The sequence below is a fragment of the Poecilia mexicana genome, unplaced genomic scaffold (assembly GCF_051168715.1).
Source record: "Poecilia mexicana isolate PSO_F unplaced genomic scaffold, ASM5116871v1 scaffold_3, whole genome shotgun sequence".
NCBI lineage: Eukaryota > Metazoa > Chordata > Actinopteri > Cyprinodontiformes > Poeciliidae > Poecilia > Poecilia mexicana.
In genome coordinates this window covers 28,350,605-28,369,501 of record NW_028263372.1, presented here as the reverse complement: position 1 = coordinate 28,369,501, position 18,897 = coordinate 28,350,605, and the positions used below count along the sequence as shown (strand labels likewise).

General features: G+C 38.9%; 1 protein-coding gene and 1 non-coding gene across 2 annotated transcripts in view; both read right to left on the bottom strand.

The window, feature by feature from the left end:
• The window catches only part of thsd4 (thrombospondin type 1 domain containing 4), a 39,858-nt gene extending 30,021 nt beyond the window's left edge, over positions 1-9,837 (bottom strand). Inside the window, exons 1-4 of the mRNA XM_014993355.2 lie at positions 9,422-9,837; positions 7,630-8,050; positions 6,846-6,948; positions 2,448-2,584 (exon numbers count right to left, since the gene is read on the bottom strand). Coding sequence (XP_014848841.2) covers positions 2,448-2,584; positions 6,846-6,948; positions 7,630-8,050; positions 9,422-9,837 — 1,077 coding nt within the window. The remainder of the gene's footprint in view (positions 1-2,447; positions 2,585-6,845; positions 6,949-7,629; positions 8,051-9,421) is intronic.
• trnav-uac (transfer RNA valine (anticodon UAC)) lies at positions 3,887-3,959 on the bottom strand. The gene has a single exon. It is a non-coding gene; the product is annotated as a tRNA-Val (tRNA).
• Positions 9,838-18,897: the final 9,060 nt, after the last annotated feature.

Here is an 18,897-nt window from a genome sequence, read left to right as displayed (position 1 = left end):
TGAGCCAGCAGCTGGGGCTTATCATGGCAGATATTAAGCTATCTCCAACAGTGTGTGCCAGTCAGGTTGTTTATCAAAGCACTCATCCCTCTTTCAACAAGTCTGCCTGCCCACCTCAGCAGAGAATGCACAAAACAGATGCAGCTGTCAAAGAAGAGAAGCGAAGCGAGGTTCTGGTTGTTTGATTAGTTTGGGGCTGAGCTGCTCTCTGGATCCTGGGAAACTTGCCAGTCAGAGAGGAAAACTATCACCGAGATCTCAGCATACCAAGAGAATAGATGTGTACTTATTCATCTTCACTGGCAAATAAAAACACAACTAAATCAATTCTGAAAATCGTTACATCTATCATTGTGATATAGAGATAATAAGAGACCATTAATACTTGAAGGCAGCATTATGAATAGAAAGATTGATGGTAAGTTCAGCCATCATATGAGATTTCCTGTTATTTCATCATTCCTTCCCAAACTGTACTGAGCTGGAAATCCATAACTGAGCATGCAATAGTCCAGGGAAGATCACTTTTTAACCCCGGGGGGTGGGGGGACAAACATCACCAGCAGTGAAGTGTGTGTGGTCAGTGATCGCCCTTTAAAAATACAAACACACGTCTCATATTCACTCACTTGGCTTTAAAGGGGAAGTCAAAAATGGGTGAGAGCTCTACAATAAAGAGACCTTTCTTTCACTATTCGTCTGAGACACTCAGTCATTCAGAATGGTGTCAGTGCCTCGATGTGAGCTTTTCCAATATACAGGCATACAGTAAAAGTACTAATGCCAATTCAACTTAATCCTGTTTTGTCACATCACAGCCTCAAACTTCAATGTGTCTTACTGAGCTTTTATGTAAAAAACCAACAGAAAGCAGTCCATAACTGGAGTGGAAGGAAACAGTTTTACAAATAAAAAGCAGTATTCAATGCCTTTGTGTCAATATTTTGTATGACCACCTATCGCTGTAATTCCAGCTGTGAGTCCATTAGAGTTTATCTGCACCAGCATTATAAACCCAAAAACTAAAATGTCTGTGTAGATCTTTGCAAAATAGCTTCAGCTCAGTCAAACTGAATTAAGAGTGTCCTTTGAGCATTGATTTGAAGTTTTGCAAATAATTTAATTAGGTTTAAGTCATTCTAAACTGAATTTTCTAAGTACTAAGTACTCATCCAATTCTAAACTGAGCCACTGGTATATTTAACTTACAAGGCCATAGTAGGCCAGCTGAGTTCACATCTTCAGAGATGTTGTTTTGGGGTGTTTACCAAATGTCTGCCTTGATTTCCTTGCAAAATGGCCAAAATAAGCCGAGAATGTTTTATCTAATAGCACTGTGAAATGTCGATTTCCTAACTGTATATTTTAACTGCATATAAGTGGTTTATTGATGTAATTCCTGGTTAAATGATAAATACACCAAAATGCTTCAAAATGACAGACACACTGCCATTTTCTCACAAAAGTTGGAATCATTGTTCATTCTCAGAACATAAAGCTTTCTCAGAATGTGTTTGCAGATTGTTTTAAAATTTTACCGAAAACCTGTGTACTTTTTGAAATATCACAAATAGTATTAATAAACTCAGGTATACACAGAATCTTTTGATGTTTACCCAACATGCTAAAATTACATTATAAAAAATGAAAAGAAAATAAAATCACATTTTTTCTTGCAAAACTAACTTTTGCAAGATAAAGTTAGGATCATGATTTTTTGATAATGACCTATGAGCTTTGGACTCATACCAAAAAAATGTCCAACTTCTTGACTCAAACTAATCATTTTCTGTTTTGTCCCAATTATTCACAAAAAAATCAACTCAGTTCCTGTGAAAAAGCAGCAGCAGCAAAACATGTTTTATAGTGGTGGAAAAGTGATTAAATCCAAACCCAGAGATTAAAGACCTCACTAGCCAGATATAATCTTAATGCTGCAGTGATTAATGATGGATTACAATGCATGAGAAACACAGAGTCCAGAGCAAGGTCATCATTGTGATCAGATGGCACTTAGCTGCTTCTTTCGCACATTTCTGACTTTAAAACCCCGATTAGAAGAACAGGGAAGTAAATCCAGCACAAAAAATGAAAAGCCAGCCAGAAATGCCACTGACCTTCACTGGCAACAGCACAAAGAGCGAGCCTACTTTTACGCTGTGCTGCCCTCTCCTGTTCACAACCATCATTACACTCCAATGTATCCATTTGTATTGTTTATTAAATGCATTCTTCTGTTTAAAAAAGAATAAAACAAAGTCCAATCAGAAAGAATTATTCCAAGAAAGAAGAAGCACCAACAACATAAAAGAGTCTGGATGAAAACACCAGGCAGGATAATGACGGCTACTATAAGGTACATGCACTGCAACGATGATCCACGAGAAACAGAACATTTCTGTGCTTCAAGGGAACAGCTCATCAGGTCAAAGCTGAAGATCGCTTACCGCGCACCGTCCCGCCACACACAGATTTGTTTCATTTTGTCCGCACGGCGTGCCATCAATCACCCTGTCTGACTGTCGCACGTAGAATCTGAACCCAGTGGCCCGGCAGTTTAGCTCACAATGCTGGCCCCCAGGAACTGAGAGAGAGAAAATCAAAAAGAGTGAGACATTTAGATATTTTGAGAACATGATGGTTTCACACAGTGTATTAGCAAAAGATAACAGTGTCAGAGTATAAAAGACAATGACAGACTTGACGTATCATTGATGAAAACAAGGTAATTAATTTAGTCTGTGAACATGTGAGTTTGATAAAAATCCAATGGTTTCTAACAGGGAAACAGAAAACACACAGTATCTCCACAGACAAACTTGTTTTACATTTTGTCAGGTTAAAACCAGAAAAAAAACCCAGTTTTATTGGCATTTTGTGTGATAACCACCATAATTAGAAGGAGTAATTGCAAAGTTATGTCAAATAAAGGTCTGAAAAGTGTGGCATGTATTTGTATCTTCCTTTACTCAGATCGTCTAAGTCAGGGGTGTCAAACTCAATTTCACCGAGGGCCACTGCAGCATATTGGCCACCCTCAACGGACCACATTGACGGTACAAATCAGGAGTGCATCCCTGCTAAAACACACCCCAGACAAAAGGTTGACTTCCCTCATTCAGTTCTGTAGAGGCTTATAATGAGTCAACGGTCCAGGTGTGTTAGAGAAGGAATCCATCTAAAGTTGCAGATGGTAGCTCTGGAAAACTAGACTTGGGCACCTCTAGCATAAATGTATAAAAATACAATGTTAAAAATAAATTAAACACCACCTCATATTGTTAAATAACTGATTTTATGTATTGAAGTTTTAAATATTACATTTGAGTTTCCATGGATGTAAAATTACTGCTCAGTTTAAAAATTACAATATTTAAATCAGTGTTTAAAGGTAAGCAAACAAATAATAAAAACAAGTCACATGGGCAGACATTATAGACTTTACGCAAAGATTTAGTCTCAGAGGCAAATGAAATCAATTAATTTAAAAAATCCTTTCTGAATATCATCTCATGGTCTCTGAACTAAATGCGACTTTCTGACCGGGATCTGACAGCGTGTTGAAGAGTTATGGACCGGACGCTTTGGAGCGTCTGGTTAGGAAGCGCATTACAAACCTTTGGTTGGAATGTAGTTTGTAGTCAATTCGTGCTCAAAACCTATTTTAAGTCAATCATTGGCCTTTAAAATGGTGGGGGGCCACATGTGGCCGGCGGGCCTTGAGTTTGACACATGTGCATTATGCCATAGAACTGCCAATTGGTAATTGAAGTAAAGTAGCTTCGATTTCAAAGAAGCCAACATTGAAGTCGATTGGCAAATGAACCATCGCAAAAGAGGAAGGCTCTTGTTGTCTCACTGCAAGAGATGCATAACCTATAAAAACTGTTTCTGTCTGGTTTTGAACCAGAGACCTTTTGCGTGTAAAGCAAACGTGATAACCACTACACTACAGGAACTGAACTTCTCTGCTTTGTTTCAGTTTGAGGTTCCAAAGTTGATGACATGAGATGCAACGCATGAAAATGTCAGCTGAGGTTTGCACTCAGATGCCTGGATTCAGAGTACAAACCATGACACCACAGAACCCTAGTTGACCTTTAGTAAACACCTGTGATGAATAGAACATGCAAAAACTGTTTATGTCTGGTTTCAAACCAGAAATCTTTTGCGTATAAAGCAAACGTGATAACCACTACACTACAGAAACTCATGCTCTTTGGAGTGTTACTGGTAGATGATCCACATTTTGTTAGAGACTAACGTCAACGATGGGCATGGAACAATGTCAAATACTTATACCACAAATCCTCTCAGAGAGCACAGTAACTTATAATTTGTCAGAATTATAAGTCTGACAAACTGTCAGACTTATAATTGACTTATAATTGTGCCTAATTTCACATTACAGTCCATAAACTAAGCCTGGGATCAAAGAAATGTATTAAAGATGTCATTAGCAGAGACAAATGGTTCTACAAATGGCTAAAAAATAAAATCAACACTTACAAATAAAAGATGGTTCAAAAATAAAATTAAGATAAATAAAAAAATATGTCTGAAATACAATCACTTGAAAATTAAAAATGGTTCAAAAATAATATCAAAAATAATATCAACACTTCAAAATACAAAATCTCTGGAAAATAAAATATTATGTATGTTGTTTTGAAAAACATTGGGATATAAGCACTTTTATCAAATCTCCATTGTGGTAAGATCATGTAAGTTCTTCTTAAATCCATGGAAACTCAACAGTTTGTAAGGTAGGTGAGTTAGCTCAGCAGGTTAGAGCACGGTGCTGGTAATGCTGAGGTCATCGGTTCAAACCCCGTATGGGGCAATTCATGTGTAAGGTCTTTCAGAAAATCAACACTTCAAAATAAATAAGGGTTCAAAAATAAAATCAACACTTCAAAATAATAAAATGGTTCAAAAATAAAATCAACACTTTACAATAAAAAAAATGGTTCAAAAATAAAATCAACACTTTAAAATAAAAAATGGTTCAAAAATAAAATCAACATTTTACAATAAAAAAAAATGGTCCAAAAATAAAATCAACAGTTCAAAATGTATAATGGTAACTGTTTCTGTCTGTTCAGTCCATAAACTAAGCTTGGGGTCAAAAAATGTATTGAAGATGTCATTAGCAGAGACAGAGGCTTGGCTAAAAAATAAAATCAATACTTACAAATAAAAAATGGTTAGGAAGCGCATTACAAACCTTTGGTTGAAATGGCGCGTTAAATTCAAGTCTCCATTACAGACCAGAGAAAACTAAAGAGAATGCAACGTTGCGTTAATCCATTTGAGGAGCCGGTAGTTTATCTGGAGGAAATAAATGACGATGCAAAAGTTAATTAGACTGTAACATGCGCAGTCCGCAGCTCAACCACTGCGGACGTGGCTCCGCCGCTGCGAAGACTTAGAAACCGCTGGGAGAAACTCATCCAGCGGATTTAACAAATGGAGCCTTCTGGGTTCACGTTACCCAGGAGAGCGGCGCTCTGGAGGAGCTGCAGACGTAACATCTGTCCGTTTCGGAGAAGCGAAACCACGCTAAATAAATAAATAAATAAATAATCCTGGTAAAAGCGCACACCGGACCGCACTCAGAGTTCAGTTGATCTGTTTGGATGAGACAGATCCAACTGACTGATGAATTAGCGCAGATTTTTCTGCAGATGGGAACCAGGAGGAAGTGCGTTCAGACTCCACCGGGTGAAGTGATGCTAATTTAAGTGAAGTCGCTTAATTTAATTTATTAAAAGTTATTGGGGTGGTTTTTGTCACTACGAGAAAAATGTAGATGCATTTATCTGCTTAATTTGCGATGGGATCTGGATTCACGGTGAATATTAACTAAACCGCATAAAATGCGACTAAATAGTCGATGTTAATATGATTGTAATTTATCAAATGCTGCGGGGGCCACATAAAATGACATGGCGGGCCACATGTGGCCCGCGGGCCTTGAGTTTGACACATGTGGTCTAAGTGAAATTTTACTCAACACCTTTAGAAGTAACATAATTAATAAACTCCACACTTGTATGTGATTTGATTTCAGTAAAAAATTAGAAAACAGTAGTGAACATACAGCAACATTAGGACCAAGTGACTCCACAAAAAGGTCAAAGATAAAACTGTGGAGAAGTTTAAAGCAGCTTTGGGGGATTAAAAATACCACAAGGTTTGAACAAATCAGACTACCATCCTATCCGTCATCTGAAAACGGAAAAGCTGTCCACCTTCACTGACAACATAGATCACAGAAATGGTAAATGGCCTGCACTTGTATAGCGCTTTATCAAGTCCAGAGGACTCCAAAGCACTTCACACTACAGTCTGTCATTCACACATTCATGCACACACTGATGGTGGCAAGCTACTGGATAGTAATAAAGGGCAGTCTGACAGAAACAAGTCTGACAGAAACAAGGCTGACAGAAACAAGGCTGACAGGCACCGGCGCCACCGCCACCAGGCCCTCTGGCCACCACCAGCAGACAAAGTGGATGAAGTGTCCACAACAACAGAGGCAGGAGGAGCGGGGATTGAGAGGAGCTCCAGGGATTCACAGCTGTATCAATCTCACTGACTTTTCCTTTGGACCAAAGACATCACCCACCTTGCCTGCTGGTGATGCTCGCCAACTGAATGGCAGTTTGCTCTAGGGTAGGTGTGGCTAAAATGTAGCTTAAAACCATTAGTATGAATGACTAAATGTAGTGTAAAGCACTTACAAGTTCTTGCAAATCATCAGGTCCTACACAAGTGGCAATTTACCATTTACCACAAATTGTATAGTGGGCAGAAATAATTATAATCATGAAGCCTACCTTCATTAAAAGGTTCCCATTTATAGAGTCTGCCCATGAAAGGCTGGTTGTTGTAGGAAGAACACTGAACCGCTCTGATGTCTTTGCTGGATGGAGGACAATCCTGAGACGAACAAGAGAAAGCGTGAACAAGCATTTATTTTTCCATAAACATGTAAAGCCATCAGGAACAACTTCTGGCTCTTACTGTCATGTTCTGACAAATGGCTGGAGTCCACAGTCATGTTAGTGAAACTAGATCTCACTGAAATCTGAACAAGTTTCTATTCAGCATTTCCTCTTATTTAACAGGAGGAAAATATATTGCCCGCTAACTTAAATGCACAAAAGTGTTGTGGCTGACTGAAAATTGGTTTTCATAGATTGCTGCTTCATCTTTTCTCACAGGTTTCTGTTTCACTCTGAAGATTAATAATAAACAATTCCTGACATTCTCAAAATGTTGGGCTTGTTGGTCTTGCCTGCACCATAAAACTTTTCTTTGATTCCAGGTGTTTTGAATACAGACTAGATGAAAAACTTATTTTTTCTTGATTTATAGACATATTTGAGAACACAAGGCTGCCTGGTGGCACAGGTTTTAGCACTGTTGACTTGCAGAGAAGAGGTTTGTGGGTCATATGACTTTCTGTGTAAAGTTTGCATGTTCTAACCATGTATACATGTTTTTTTTTTTTTTTTTTTTTTTTTTTCTGGATAGTCTGGCTTCTTCACACAGTTCAAAAACATGACTTTGTTCAATTAAATCCTAACCCTACTATTGTGGGAGTCCAGACATGCATACATTACTGTTGCAGATCCTGTAGAGAGCATGCTCCCCTGTACAGAAGGATGAAGGCAGTGGGTTGTAAGGTCTCTCTTTGTGCAGCTGGTGGCTGGAGGTGTGACTCCCAGTCTGGACCTCAGCCTGGTTAGAGGATGCAGGCTGGTAAAGGGAAGTCCAGACTTGGTTATTCCTGGAATGTTGAGTCCTGGGATGCACATATGGCCTGGTAAAGTGATGGAGGTTGTTGGAGGCATCCAGTTTGTGTGATCTGAGGTCGGTGTGCCCTCTAGGAAAAGCCTGAGGGGAGTTAGCAGCAGGGGAGCGTTTTTGTCTGTGGAGGCGAGGGGAGGCTGAGCCTCTGCCTGAATCCACTAACAGTGGAGCCACATGAGGTGCTCGTCCATAGCCATACCTCCCTGGGACAATGTGGGTGACCTTCCTGGAAATATAAATGTAGATTATGATGTATTTATCCCAAAATTAACACATTTTATCTAAAAAAATAAGATTTAGTGAAGAATTATTAATTGCTTTTAAAAAACACCAGAAAAATGTCAATGTGCTTTTTCTGTTTTTCACATGGAGTCCAACATAAACAACTCCTGCAGATGTCAGCATTATTTGCTTAAAGGCAAGCCTGGCAGGAAGGAGGCCACCAAGCTGCCAAACACAGGCTAAACCTTTGACTGTAGCTACAAAAGACTGGCTTTCCACTGGAAGGCAGTCACAGCGACGGCTCCAGAGAGTCACTTTTGCACCAGGCTGCTCAGCATGCAGCACACATCTCAACAAATACATGAGCTTTATAAAACCAAGCGTACTAAATGTTCCTGACATTTCAGACAGCTTGTCTTTAGTCGAGGCAACATAGAAGATAAAATAAAAAATCTTAAGTAATTGATATTTCATATGCTTAGAAATTTAGGACAGATGCGTGATACACAAGAAACTTCTGTGGGCAAATTAATCTACCTGAGCTGAGATCTTTGCAGCTCCTCCAGGGCAACCATAAGTCACTTGTAAAGGATTTATCAGCTTCTCTGATTAATGCTCTACTTGCTCCACTTCATCTCAGGTGAATGGACATGTCTTAATAATTTTAATTTTGGCATCTTCCATTTTCAGATGATTAAATGAGCTGTGCTCCATGAAATTCCATCACTCTAATTTGCCCTTAGGTATGGTTGTCTGTAATGTACATCTCTGTGTTGCCCTGTGATGGACTGGTGACCTGTCCGGGGTGTACCCCACTCCTCACCCAATGAGATTGGCACCAATCTCACCGTAACCCTACAAGGACAAGTAGGCGAGGGCAATGGATGGATCACCTAACACTTATTTAAACCTTTCCACAACATTCCCAATGTCTGCCTTTCATTTGCATTTGTATATTGATAAAATTGCACAGAATAAGTCTGTTTACTTTTCAGGAGACATTTGATGGCTGTGTTTGTTTTTCTTTGTAAAAAAAAAATAAAAAATAAGTTTCACCTTTACAATTATGCCTTTCTTTGTGTTAAGGCACAATTAACACAAAGATAATTACGCTTAGAATCCCAATATACATTAAGGCAAAATGTGTGAAAGTTCAAAGGGTATTATGATGTTTGCGTACCATGTCCTGTATACAGTGCCCCAGGACAGGTTTCCTGCGGAGCTAAGTGAAGTAAGAGCATTACATCCTTAAAATGCCATCCAGTTCTATAGAAGCCTGTTAATCACCCATTCATTTAAGATAATGTGGCAGCAGGGAAGACGTAAAATAGTTTAAATTTTATTTATGAAAAAAGTGATCTCACTGTTTTCTTACCTGCGTTCTCCTGGCCTGCTCTGCTTCTCCCGCCTCAGCTGTCCCCTGCTGCTGCTGCTGCTGTTGTTGAAGGCTCTGACACCACTGTGGCGTGGAGCAGCAGCAGGCTTCAAAGCTGAAATGACATGGCCTGGCTGCTGGGGCTGAACGGCAGCTCCTCTGGAGGGGTATTGAGTGTACACAGGCAGACAGGGCCTCGTCTGTTCTTGTACCCCTTTCCCACATGTCCGGGAGCAGGTTGACCATGCGCCCCAAGTGCCCCAGGCTCCCTGAATTTCCCCGTACTCTGCCCTGAACTCCTGTTGAGACTCTGTCCTCTGAGGCACCTGTATGGACGCAACAGAGCTTTTATTAGATAAGCAGTTAAGTGCAAAAAAGTGGGACAGGACCTTTAGATGTGAAAGCCAAGTACTCATGGGAAGCATTCATCAACAAGACTTTAATCTCTGCAGATCATGGTTTGGAAAAACACTCAAGTCAGTGACCTCATCTCCTCACCATGAATATCCTGATCCACCACCTCTCTGCCCCTGTACATGAAGCAGACCTCTGTTCAGTGTAATAAAACCCTCATCTGGCTGGTCGCCTATCCTTGATTGGCTACCTGAATTACTCCCTGTTGACTCTACTTTTCTGTGCAACTGCGCCAGGGACGTTTTAGCAGCGATCAGTGAGCTCACTGTTTGAGGAACAGCGTGCCAAACCGGCATTATGTATGGAAATCCTAGTTTTTGAGGAGCACTTTGTCTCTATTCACATCACCCTTTCTGGGCAAACACATGGCTGCAGTAAAAACTTAGCGACTGCCGAGTTTTATCGGATGAAAAGAGAATACAGGAGCGGCAGGGGGAGTTGGCAGAAAGCTCCTCGGATGTCAATCAGCCTGGGTAGCTATTCAGCAAGACATCAGAACTCCCCGCCCCTGGCTCCTTTACTGCTTCAACTCAATGCCACTGTCATCTCTGGGTCAGCATCGGGTCACGCAGCTGGACTCCAAGTGGAAGCACGTGAAGTCAACTTCACACAAACTGCCCTCCAACTTTTAACTGAAGGGACTGTAGATATGTCACTGAGCTTCACACACGAGCTTCTTCCATGGGGTTTCTGTTCCTGCAGGGTTCAAGAGGTGGCTGTCTGACAGCTGATGCCTGCCTTCTCTGTGTCACTTGGGTGCACTCACTACTTCTCAGGAGTTCACAGATTATGAGCAAAATGAGCTTCTCTCAGGAGGTAATCTATCTATCTGGCTACTTAGAGTAAAGGATGTTGTAATAATTGTCTAACAGACTCAGTTCGAATGGGGACCAAAACTGCAACATTTGTCACATTTTCAGCTGGCTCAGTTCACTTTCACACTGTGCCAATCGATCCAAACACCTTTGAGCAACCCGTTCTCCACAGTGCCTGTGGTGACGCTGCACCAAGAATTACTGAAAGAATTACACAAAAATATCTGAAAAAGGCATTGACTTCAACTTCCTTCTTCACAAAATGTTAACAAAAGTGAAGGGGCAGCAGATTTTAGCAGTTGTAAAATTTCTCTTTTGTCCTTTGTGAAAGTCAACAATACATTTCTCCAGATAGCACTAGACTTGTACGTTTGTTTTTACCCAGAATGCCCTACTCTATGACGGACCCCTTGCTTGCACGTTATTTTCACATCCGGAAATTTCGCGCCTGCGCACAACGCTGGAGGGAAACGTATTCTTTTACATGGTAGAACAATTCTGTTAACTAAATAAAACCTGGAGATGTATGTATTCTTAATTTGGTCATATGTGCCACAACACAGGGATAAAATAACGGAGAAAAGACGTTAAAGAACAACTCAAAACCATTTTTTTCTCACTCTGTGTCGGCTACGCTATACGCAAACTCGTTGCCACGGCAACTGACAATAACGCCTCATCGGGATTCAACACCAAAAAACATACAAAGATTTTCCACAAAAAAACAAAACAACAAAAAACAGAACATTCGGTCCGTCACCGTGTCATGTGTTTAGGCTTGATGATTATTTTGTAATTATTCATAAGTGACCATGGTAGCAGATTAGCTATGGCTGCTATAAGCTAATCTAACACTTCAGTGGTTGATTAGCTAATTTAAACACTTGTTCAGACTTTAGTGATCTATCAGATCGAGTTGGTGTGTAAGTCGCCATATTTTGTTTTAAGTGAACCGAAAACACACCGAATTCCACATCACATCTGCATGTTATGGTTGTCAAAGTCAAGCAAGGATAACTGAATTACTGCCCCCTTCCTTACTATTTATTTCTTAATTAAAACGTTTTCCTACCTTGTTATCTAGTTGTCGTAGTGTTGACAATTTGTTGCAAAGCACTGCATCCCTTTTTCTTTTATATATCAAGCTTACATTTAAGATGTAGCACGTTATATTGATAATAACTTTGCTAAACCAGTCGTAGTCATCGTCAGCCAGCAGCATTTTCGCCCTACAGCAGGTCGATGGGGACCTGAGTGAAGTTGGCCCCCCCACCTTCTTCAAATCAGACAAAATTGGTGTCAAACGTTTGTGCTACGTTTGTGCTGGTTTGTGCAGCAAAAATTTTCGTTTGTGCTGCTTTGGCTTTGAAGATATTAATGAAAGTGTAAAGGTCAAAAGGTCAACCAGCCCCCCCCCACTTTCTTCAAATCAGACAAAATGGGTGTCAATCAACCTGATTATTTTTGTGCTGTTTTGCTATGGCTTTGAAGATAAAAATTTAAATTTAAACTTTTTGATGTCAATGGTTTGCTTTGAAAACATTATTGAAACCTTAAATCAGGGAAGCTTCACTTATTTCATTATAACAAACTCATGATCACAATTGTTTACAAGTGACTTTTATTTATCTTGATTATCTGGCTTTACAATTCATAGCACATAATATTCAACAACATTCTACAATAAAAGATTAATTTGTTTAAAGAACACTACATTAAACCTTTATGTTTTATGTCACCAAGCACTGAAAGTTGCCCTTCTGATACAATAAATGGTATTTTTGGTGTTATCCATGTTGAAAGACCTTTATCAACTAACATAACGCCCTGTCATCTTAGTATTATGTTCAGAGAAAAAGAAGTGTTGATGATTGCTCTTGATCATAACATTAAGCTCAAAATGGCTGAGTAGATGCCAAGCACATTTGGTTTTATTCTTATTTTTTGTATTTCAAATGTACAGTTTGTCTAATAGCACCCTCTAGTGATCAGAAGCTACGATACAGGTCACCGAGATTGTTTTGAGAGGTGTTGTACCCATACACATAATATAAGAGTAGGGTAGGGTTAGACCCTATTAATCATTATTTATTTGCGTCATTATTAATCATTTTTATTTGTGTTTGTATAGTCATATGAATATGTATTGCTATTACTAAATAATTTATTAAATAAATTATGAACGGCTGTGTGGTTTGTAAAATGCTCATAATGCATCAACATCAGAATATTCTATTCCTATTCTATTGTTTTCCCCAATAAGCATATTTAAATAGGCTGAACTATGTATCAATGGAAATAAAAAAATATTTAAAAAATACAATTGTTTATAAATGTAGCTTTGATAGATGTTTGAATAAGGTTTCCAGCAACAAAAAAGTGTGTTATGATCGATTAAATACATTATGTTATGTGCCTGCCAGACACATAACGCTGAGTGGAGTGGAGTACCGCTCCAAGATGGCTGCCCTAAATCTTGTCAGCGGCAATAGGCGAGAGCGGTCCATGAGGGTCTATTCTTATATTATGTCTATGGTTGTACCTACCTGTTCATTCTAAATAAGACCTAGTATGAAATGAATTTCTTCCAGGTTCAAATTTAATTATTCATGTTCATAGGTTATATATATTTAAATGAAATTCACAGTTTTCACCATGAACAGGTGTTCATTGACCTTGGATGACCTCTAGAAACTTTTCTTTTAATATCTTCAAAGCCAAAGCAGCACAAACGAAAATTTTTGCTGCACAAACCAGCACAAACGTAGCCGAGTTGATTGACACCCATTTTGCCTGATTTGAAGAAGATGGGCGGGCTGGTTGACCTTGGATGACCTCTAGAAACATCTCTTTATATCTTTAAAATGATAGCGGCACAAATGAAAATTTTTGCTGCACAAACCAGCACAAACGTAGCACAAATGTTTGACACCAATTTTGTCTGATTTGAAGAAGGTGGGGGGGCCAACTTCACTCAGGTTCGATGGGGGCGGGATCTTGCGTGCGTGACGTCACGCTGCAAGGAGTCCATAGTTTGTGTCCTACTTTTGGAGTAGCCTCCAGTGGTCCGTGTATATTCAGGCAGTTCATTTTTTTCGAACTGTTATTCGAAAAAAAAAAAATTCGAATAAAAACAGTTTTTTTCGATTTCATGTTTTGGTTTAATGAACGAAAAACGAAAAAAACAATACGGACCACATTACAATTGTTTATTTGTTGTTTTGTTTTGATCTTTACTGCAGTAATGTTTACCTACCGAAGGCTATGTCATGTACTGTGTGGTATGTGAGCTCAGAACTTAATTGAGGCTCAATTTGCATGTGTCAAGGATGCAATTAGCATGTGATATATGTTAAGAAGATCCAGGTTGCTCTACTAGCTGGTCTGAACCGGCTGAGTTGCCTCTAATCTTTTTTGACAATACCTTATAAATTCTCTGAGAGGTTTAGATCACCCAGGTTTGTGGGCCAAACAAGCTCAGCGATACTATAATTATTACACCAGGTATTGGTGTTATTGGCAGTGAGGGCAGGCATCACGTCATTCTGGAAAATGAAATCAGAATCTCCATAAAGCTTGTCAGCAGAGTGAACCATAAAATACAGTACAATTTCTTGATAGACAACTATACTGACTAAAACATGGAGCACTGATACTACCAGACAACATGTCTCCCAGCATCGTCATTGAACTAACTAGAAGACTTTAATTCTGGGAGGTCGGTGTCCAGATAAATAAATACATGTAAGTGATTTTCTTCTAAAGACAGAACTTTGGAACATTAAGCAACAGATAATTGATTTTTCTTCTTGGCCCACATGACACAGTTCTGGTTGCTCTTGGTTTTTCCACTTAAACGCTTGGATACAGTACACTGTGATCGAGCAGCTTCCATAGCAATGACCTTCTCTGGCTCAGCCCCATTGTGGAGACTCTCAGTGACTCTCTGCTGGACCACTGTCAGGTCAACAGTCTTCCAAATGAATGTGGAGGCAATGAGAAATGACCATCACATTTCTGTATTAAAAAATCCTTTTCAATTGAGGTTACGAAATATCGTATTTTCCAGAAAATAAGTCACACGTTTTTCATCACTTGATTACTTATGACTTTGTGACGTATACTCTGGAGTGACTTATAGTCCGGAAAATACGGTATTCAAACCGTCAAGTTAAGGAAAAGTTTACGAATTTCACCAACTGGGCAACATTCAATGAACTCCAAGTCTAACGAAATATGAAAACTTTTTGAATTTAATTACTGACATAAATTTCTGGTCAAAAGCTACTCTATTTTATTGATCTGTAATATGCAAATATCGCTCACCTTCCTGTGATCTGCTGTTTGTTGACTGTCCAGGAGTTGTGACCAAAGCAGCAGCTGAACAGATAGTCTGCAAGCAACAGGGAGAAATGATTATTGTTCAAAATTACAGTTTTGCACAAAGGTACCAGATTTTAAACTGTAATTCCGTTTATATTGTGTTGCTGAATTAATATGAAGGACCAAAAGAAAACTCAAAGCAAACTGGTAAATTACCTGATGGTCCAAATCCCGACTTCTAGCATGGCGACTCGTTCCACAGCGTTGGACACTATGAGTGCAAAAAGAAAATAACGGTGCCTTCTAATTCACTTTTTTGATATGGAAAATAAAAGCCTTTAAAATGTATTTAGTCTCACCAAGTGTCCACTTTTTGACTTTTCTTTTATGTTCTCAACAAGAATCATTCAGCTTGAACACCCACAGATAGTGACTCTGGCAGAAACCGTTAAAGTCTTCCACCCACTTGACCATGTGAGTTGACCTCTGACCTCTTTGGCTCCTAATGAGGGAGCTCCTCTGGTGAAACCCCCCCTCACTAGCAGACAGCAGGTCTAAAATCCAGCTAGAGAAAGCCTGTCACCTCTCAACCCCACACTATTTAACTCAGTCATGATTTGCACGTTGTCCTATTTAGGTTCACTGAAGCAAAAAGGCTTTCAAACGCGTCCTGATAACAATTCAGCATGTACTGATCCCAGGGGAACAGCGGTTTATTATCTGCAAACATTTAGAAAGGTGCAAATAACTATCAATAAAAACCACAAAATTCAGACAAAATCTAATATCTGCATTCCTCTCACACTTACCTGCAGCTTAATGATGAAGCGTTTCTGCTTTTTATACTGGTGTATCCTCTCCAAGCGCAGGCATCCTCACAATGGAAACTTGAATCTGTGAAGAAATGCAGGGCTTCCCTCTCAATACCTGGTGCAGATCCATGTGACCCACTGAAGCCATGTTGGGAATTCTGGATCAATCAGACCATAAGCCCCGTGTGTAGCTCTTCATTGAGACTCCAGCGGTTCTGCTTTTACGCGCAAACACAAGGACTGTGACAGAGAGCTGAAAACTGACACGGCAGAAGGAAAACACCCTCTGCTGCGCCCCCTGCCTCAGCCAGCCTACTCCACTTTGTTCTTTGAGCTGTCATGTAAAAAATACGGAGGTGGGAGTCTCCTCCTGCTTTTTTCCCAGAGTGCGCGCTTGGATTTGTCTGAGCGTGAAGGAGAAGCAGAGCAGTTTAGGGTTTTCATCTGCTCAGCCACATCAACACTCTGGCACTCCTTTTGCAGGGTTAAAACAAAAGCAGCGCACACAATCAATTACTCATCGATTACTCATTTACACATGTTTGAGCCAATATCTGACATATTGCATTAAGCAGTATTATGCTGTTTGCTGAGCCAGTCTGTCCAACGATACTTAATTGATACCATTGCCTTGCAAAAACCTTCATACTCCTTAAACTTTTTCACATTTATACACATTATAATCAAAACCTTTATGTATTCTAATTGGACAAACTCACAGTAGTGCATAATTGTGACCTACGAGGAAAAAATATGTGTGGTTTTTAACTGCTTAACAAGTAAAAATCTGAAAAGTGTGGTGAACATTTGTTTTCAGCCCCCAGAGTAAATAATTTGCAGTGTCTTGGGGTATGTCTCTTACTGTGTTGCACATGCATTTGCCCTGTTTTTACCTCCATCCATTTTCCCAACAATTACTCTGCTCAATAAAGATATCCCCCCAGCATAATGCATCCATCACCATGTTTCCCTGTGGGATGGTGAGTTTAGAGTGATGAACATCATTAGTTGTTTTATTATTGTCTCATTTTATTGAAATGCTAATGCAACCATGCCTAAATATTACTGGAAAAATAATAATAAAAAAATAATTAAATTGTTGTGTATTATTTTCAAAATATCTGACAAAATTAAACTTTAAAAAAAACTTTCTTTAAAGAAGGGTTTTGCTTAAAATTAGCATCGGTTTGTAACTCGTTGGAAAACCTGTCCCAATTAATGCTTCAAAAACTACATTCTTTTTTAAACATGGCTATGATACGAATTAAAAACAGCTCAGATATTATTTTCTTTTAATTCTTTATATATCTTTGACCCAACACAATTCTTTTTTATTCACAAATAAAGGAATAAATCCTTTAAGCAAACTAAATATAGCAGATTAGTAATAAGTCTTTAATTTTTTTAAGCTTCTATGAGAACCGAGACATTCTTCACACACACTGTCTGCATGCTGTCACTAGTCTTGGAGTTGTGTCAGGCTTTTGAAACTGCAGCGTGCTCGCGGTGCTGGCAGCTGAAGTCCTCTAAACTGTCACAGTGTCTCAGCACAAAGCTGTGATGCTATCACGGTTGTTCAAAAGAAACTAACTGAAGCTTTTCTGACAGCACATGCTCACACAGGCTGGACTCCTGTCAAAGCAGAATGGAAGATTTTTATGTAAGATCTTCAGACTTTGAATATAACAAGATGCTTGTCTCCATATTGAGTTGAGCTAGTAGGTGAGAGCCTTTCACATGGAAAGAAACATTTCTCATGACCAAATCCATTTGTTTGAAAACAGGTCAAGCTATAAAACAAATGTATATTGATAAATAGGAATTGAAAAGTTGAATTCTTTCGATATTTCAATTCAAAATTTAAAACTCATATATTATAAGTATTATACACATTCATTTGTGGTAGTTTCAATGATTATCCTCCATAGCCAATAAAACCCCCAAATTAGAATATTACATAACATCAAAAATTATTTTAGTACAATGGCTGTTGAATTGTGTCCTTTATCTCAGATGAAATGTGTTGATCTTCAAATAAACTTGTTTATTTGAAGATCAAATATGATGAACTTAAAAGTGTTGCTTGCGTCTTTCCTTTACTAGATCTTTAACATATCTCCTTGCGCCTTGGATATATGGTACGACTTCAACAACTATTTGGGAGTTGTTGAAGTCGTATCAGTAACTTTTCTGGACCTTAACAACTTTAACAAACAGCAATAAATGGCTGAAACTGATCACTTTTAAGTCTTAACTCCACATAGTACACCACTTCTACTTTTTGAATTAAATTAGTGCAAGTAATTAGCCTTACAATTATATGTTTTATTTAATGAATTAACATATTGACCACCACAAAGCTGACATGAAAGCAGCTAGAAAGATGTGGAATTTAAAAAACAAAATAAAGAAAAAAAAACATTATATAACAAATTAACTGTCTGATTTAGGTAAAATATGTGTAACCAAGGCACTGATAAAGTACCCCAGACAGCAGAACCTGTCAAGTTGTTAATGTGAAGCTGTTTGATAGTTGATTCCACTTCAGTTATTTGTCTGGGTTGGTGGTGCGTTCTCCCTTGACTTGTCTAGGGTTGAAGAGGTTATTAGGGAGGGCTTAAGCAAAGGTGAGCAAGAAGATAAGAGAAGCAGGTGAAGCCTCTACCTTCAGGGACATTCCAGTGTTAATGCTTAACACTAAACAGAGAAGCTTCGCCTCAGATATGACTTTATACTTGTACCGGTCCCTTCAAAATGTCTCAGCTTGACTTTAGAGCTAGTCAAAAAAAATTGTTGAATTTTTAAGAACTTAGCACTTGCCAGTTTCTCATGAATGAAAACTAAAAAATACAAGTTTCATTATAGTTGATATTAATTTATCTGATTTCTCTTGCTACCACTCAGTCTGCGTATGGTTGGTTGAACAATCCCTTGTGACAACAGTGCCCCCAAAAGCGCCTGCTCTCTGCGAGACTCGCCACCAAAACGGTTTTACCCAACTGGTTAAGAGAGGACTGGTCACTCTTTTGAGTTTTAAAGTGGTACATGCTTTTGTTTAAATTGTATATTCTTAGTCATACATATGTTTGCATGCTGGGTGCAATGTTTCTGT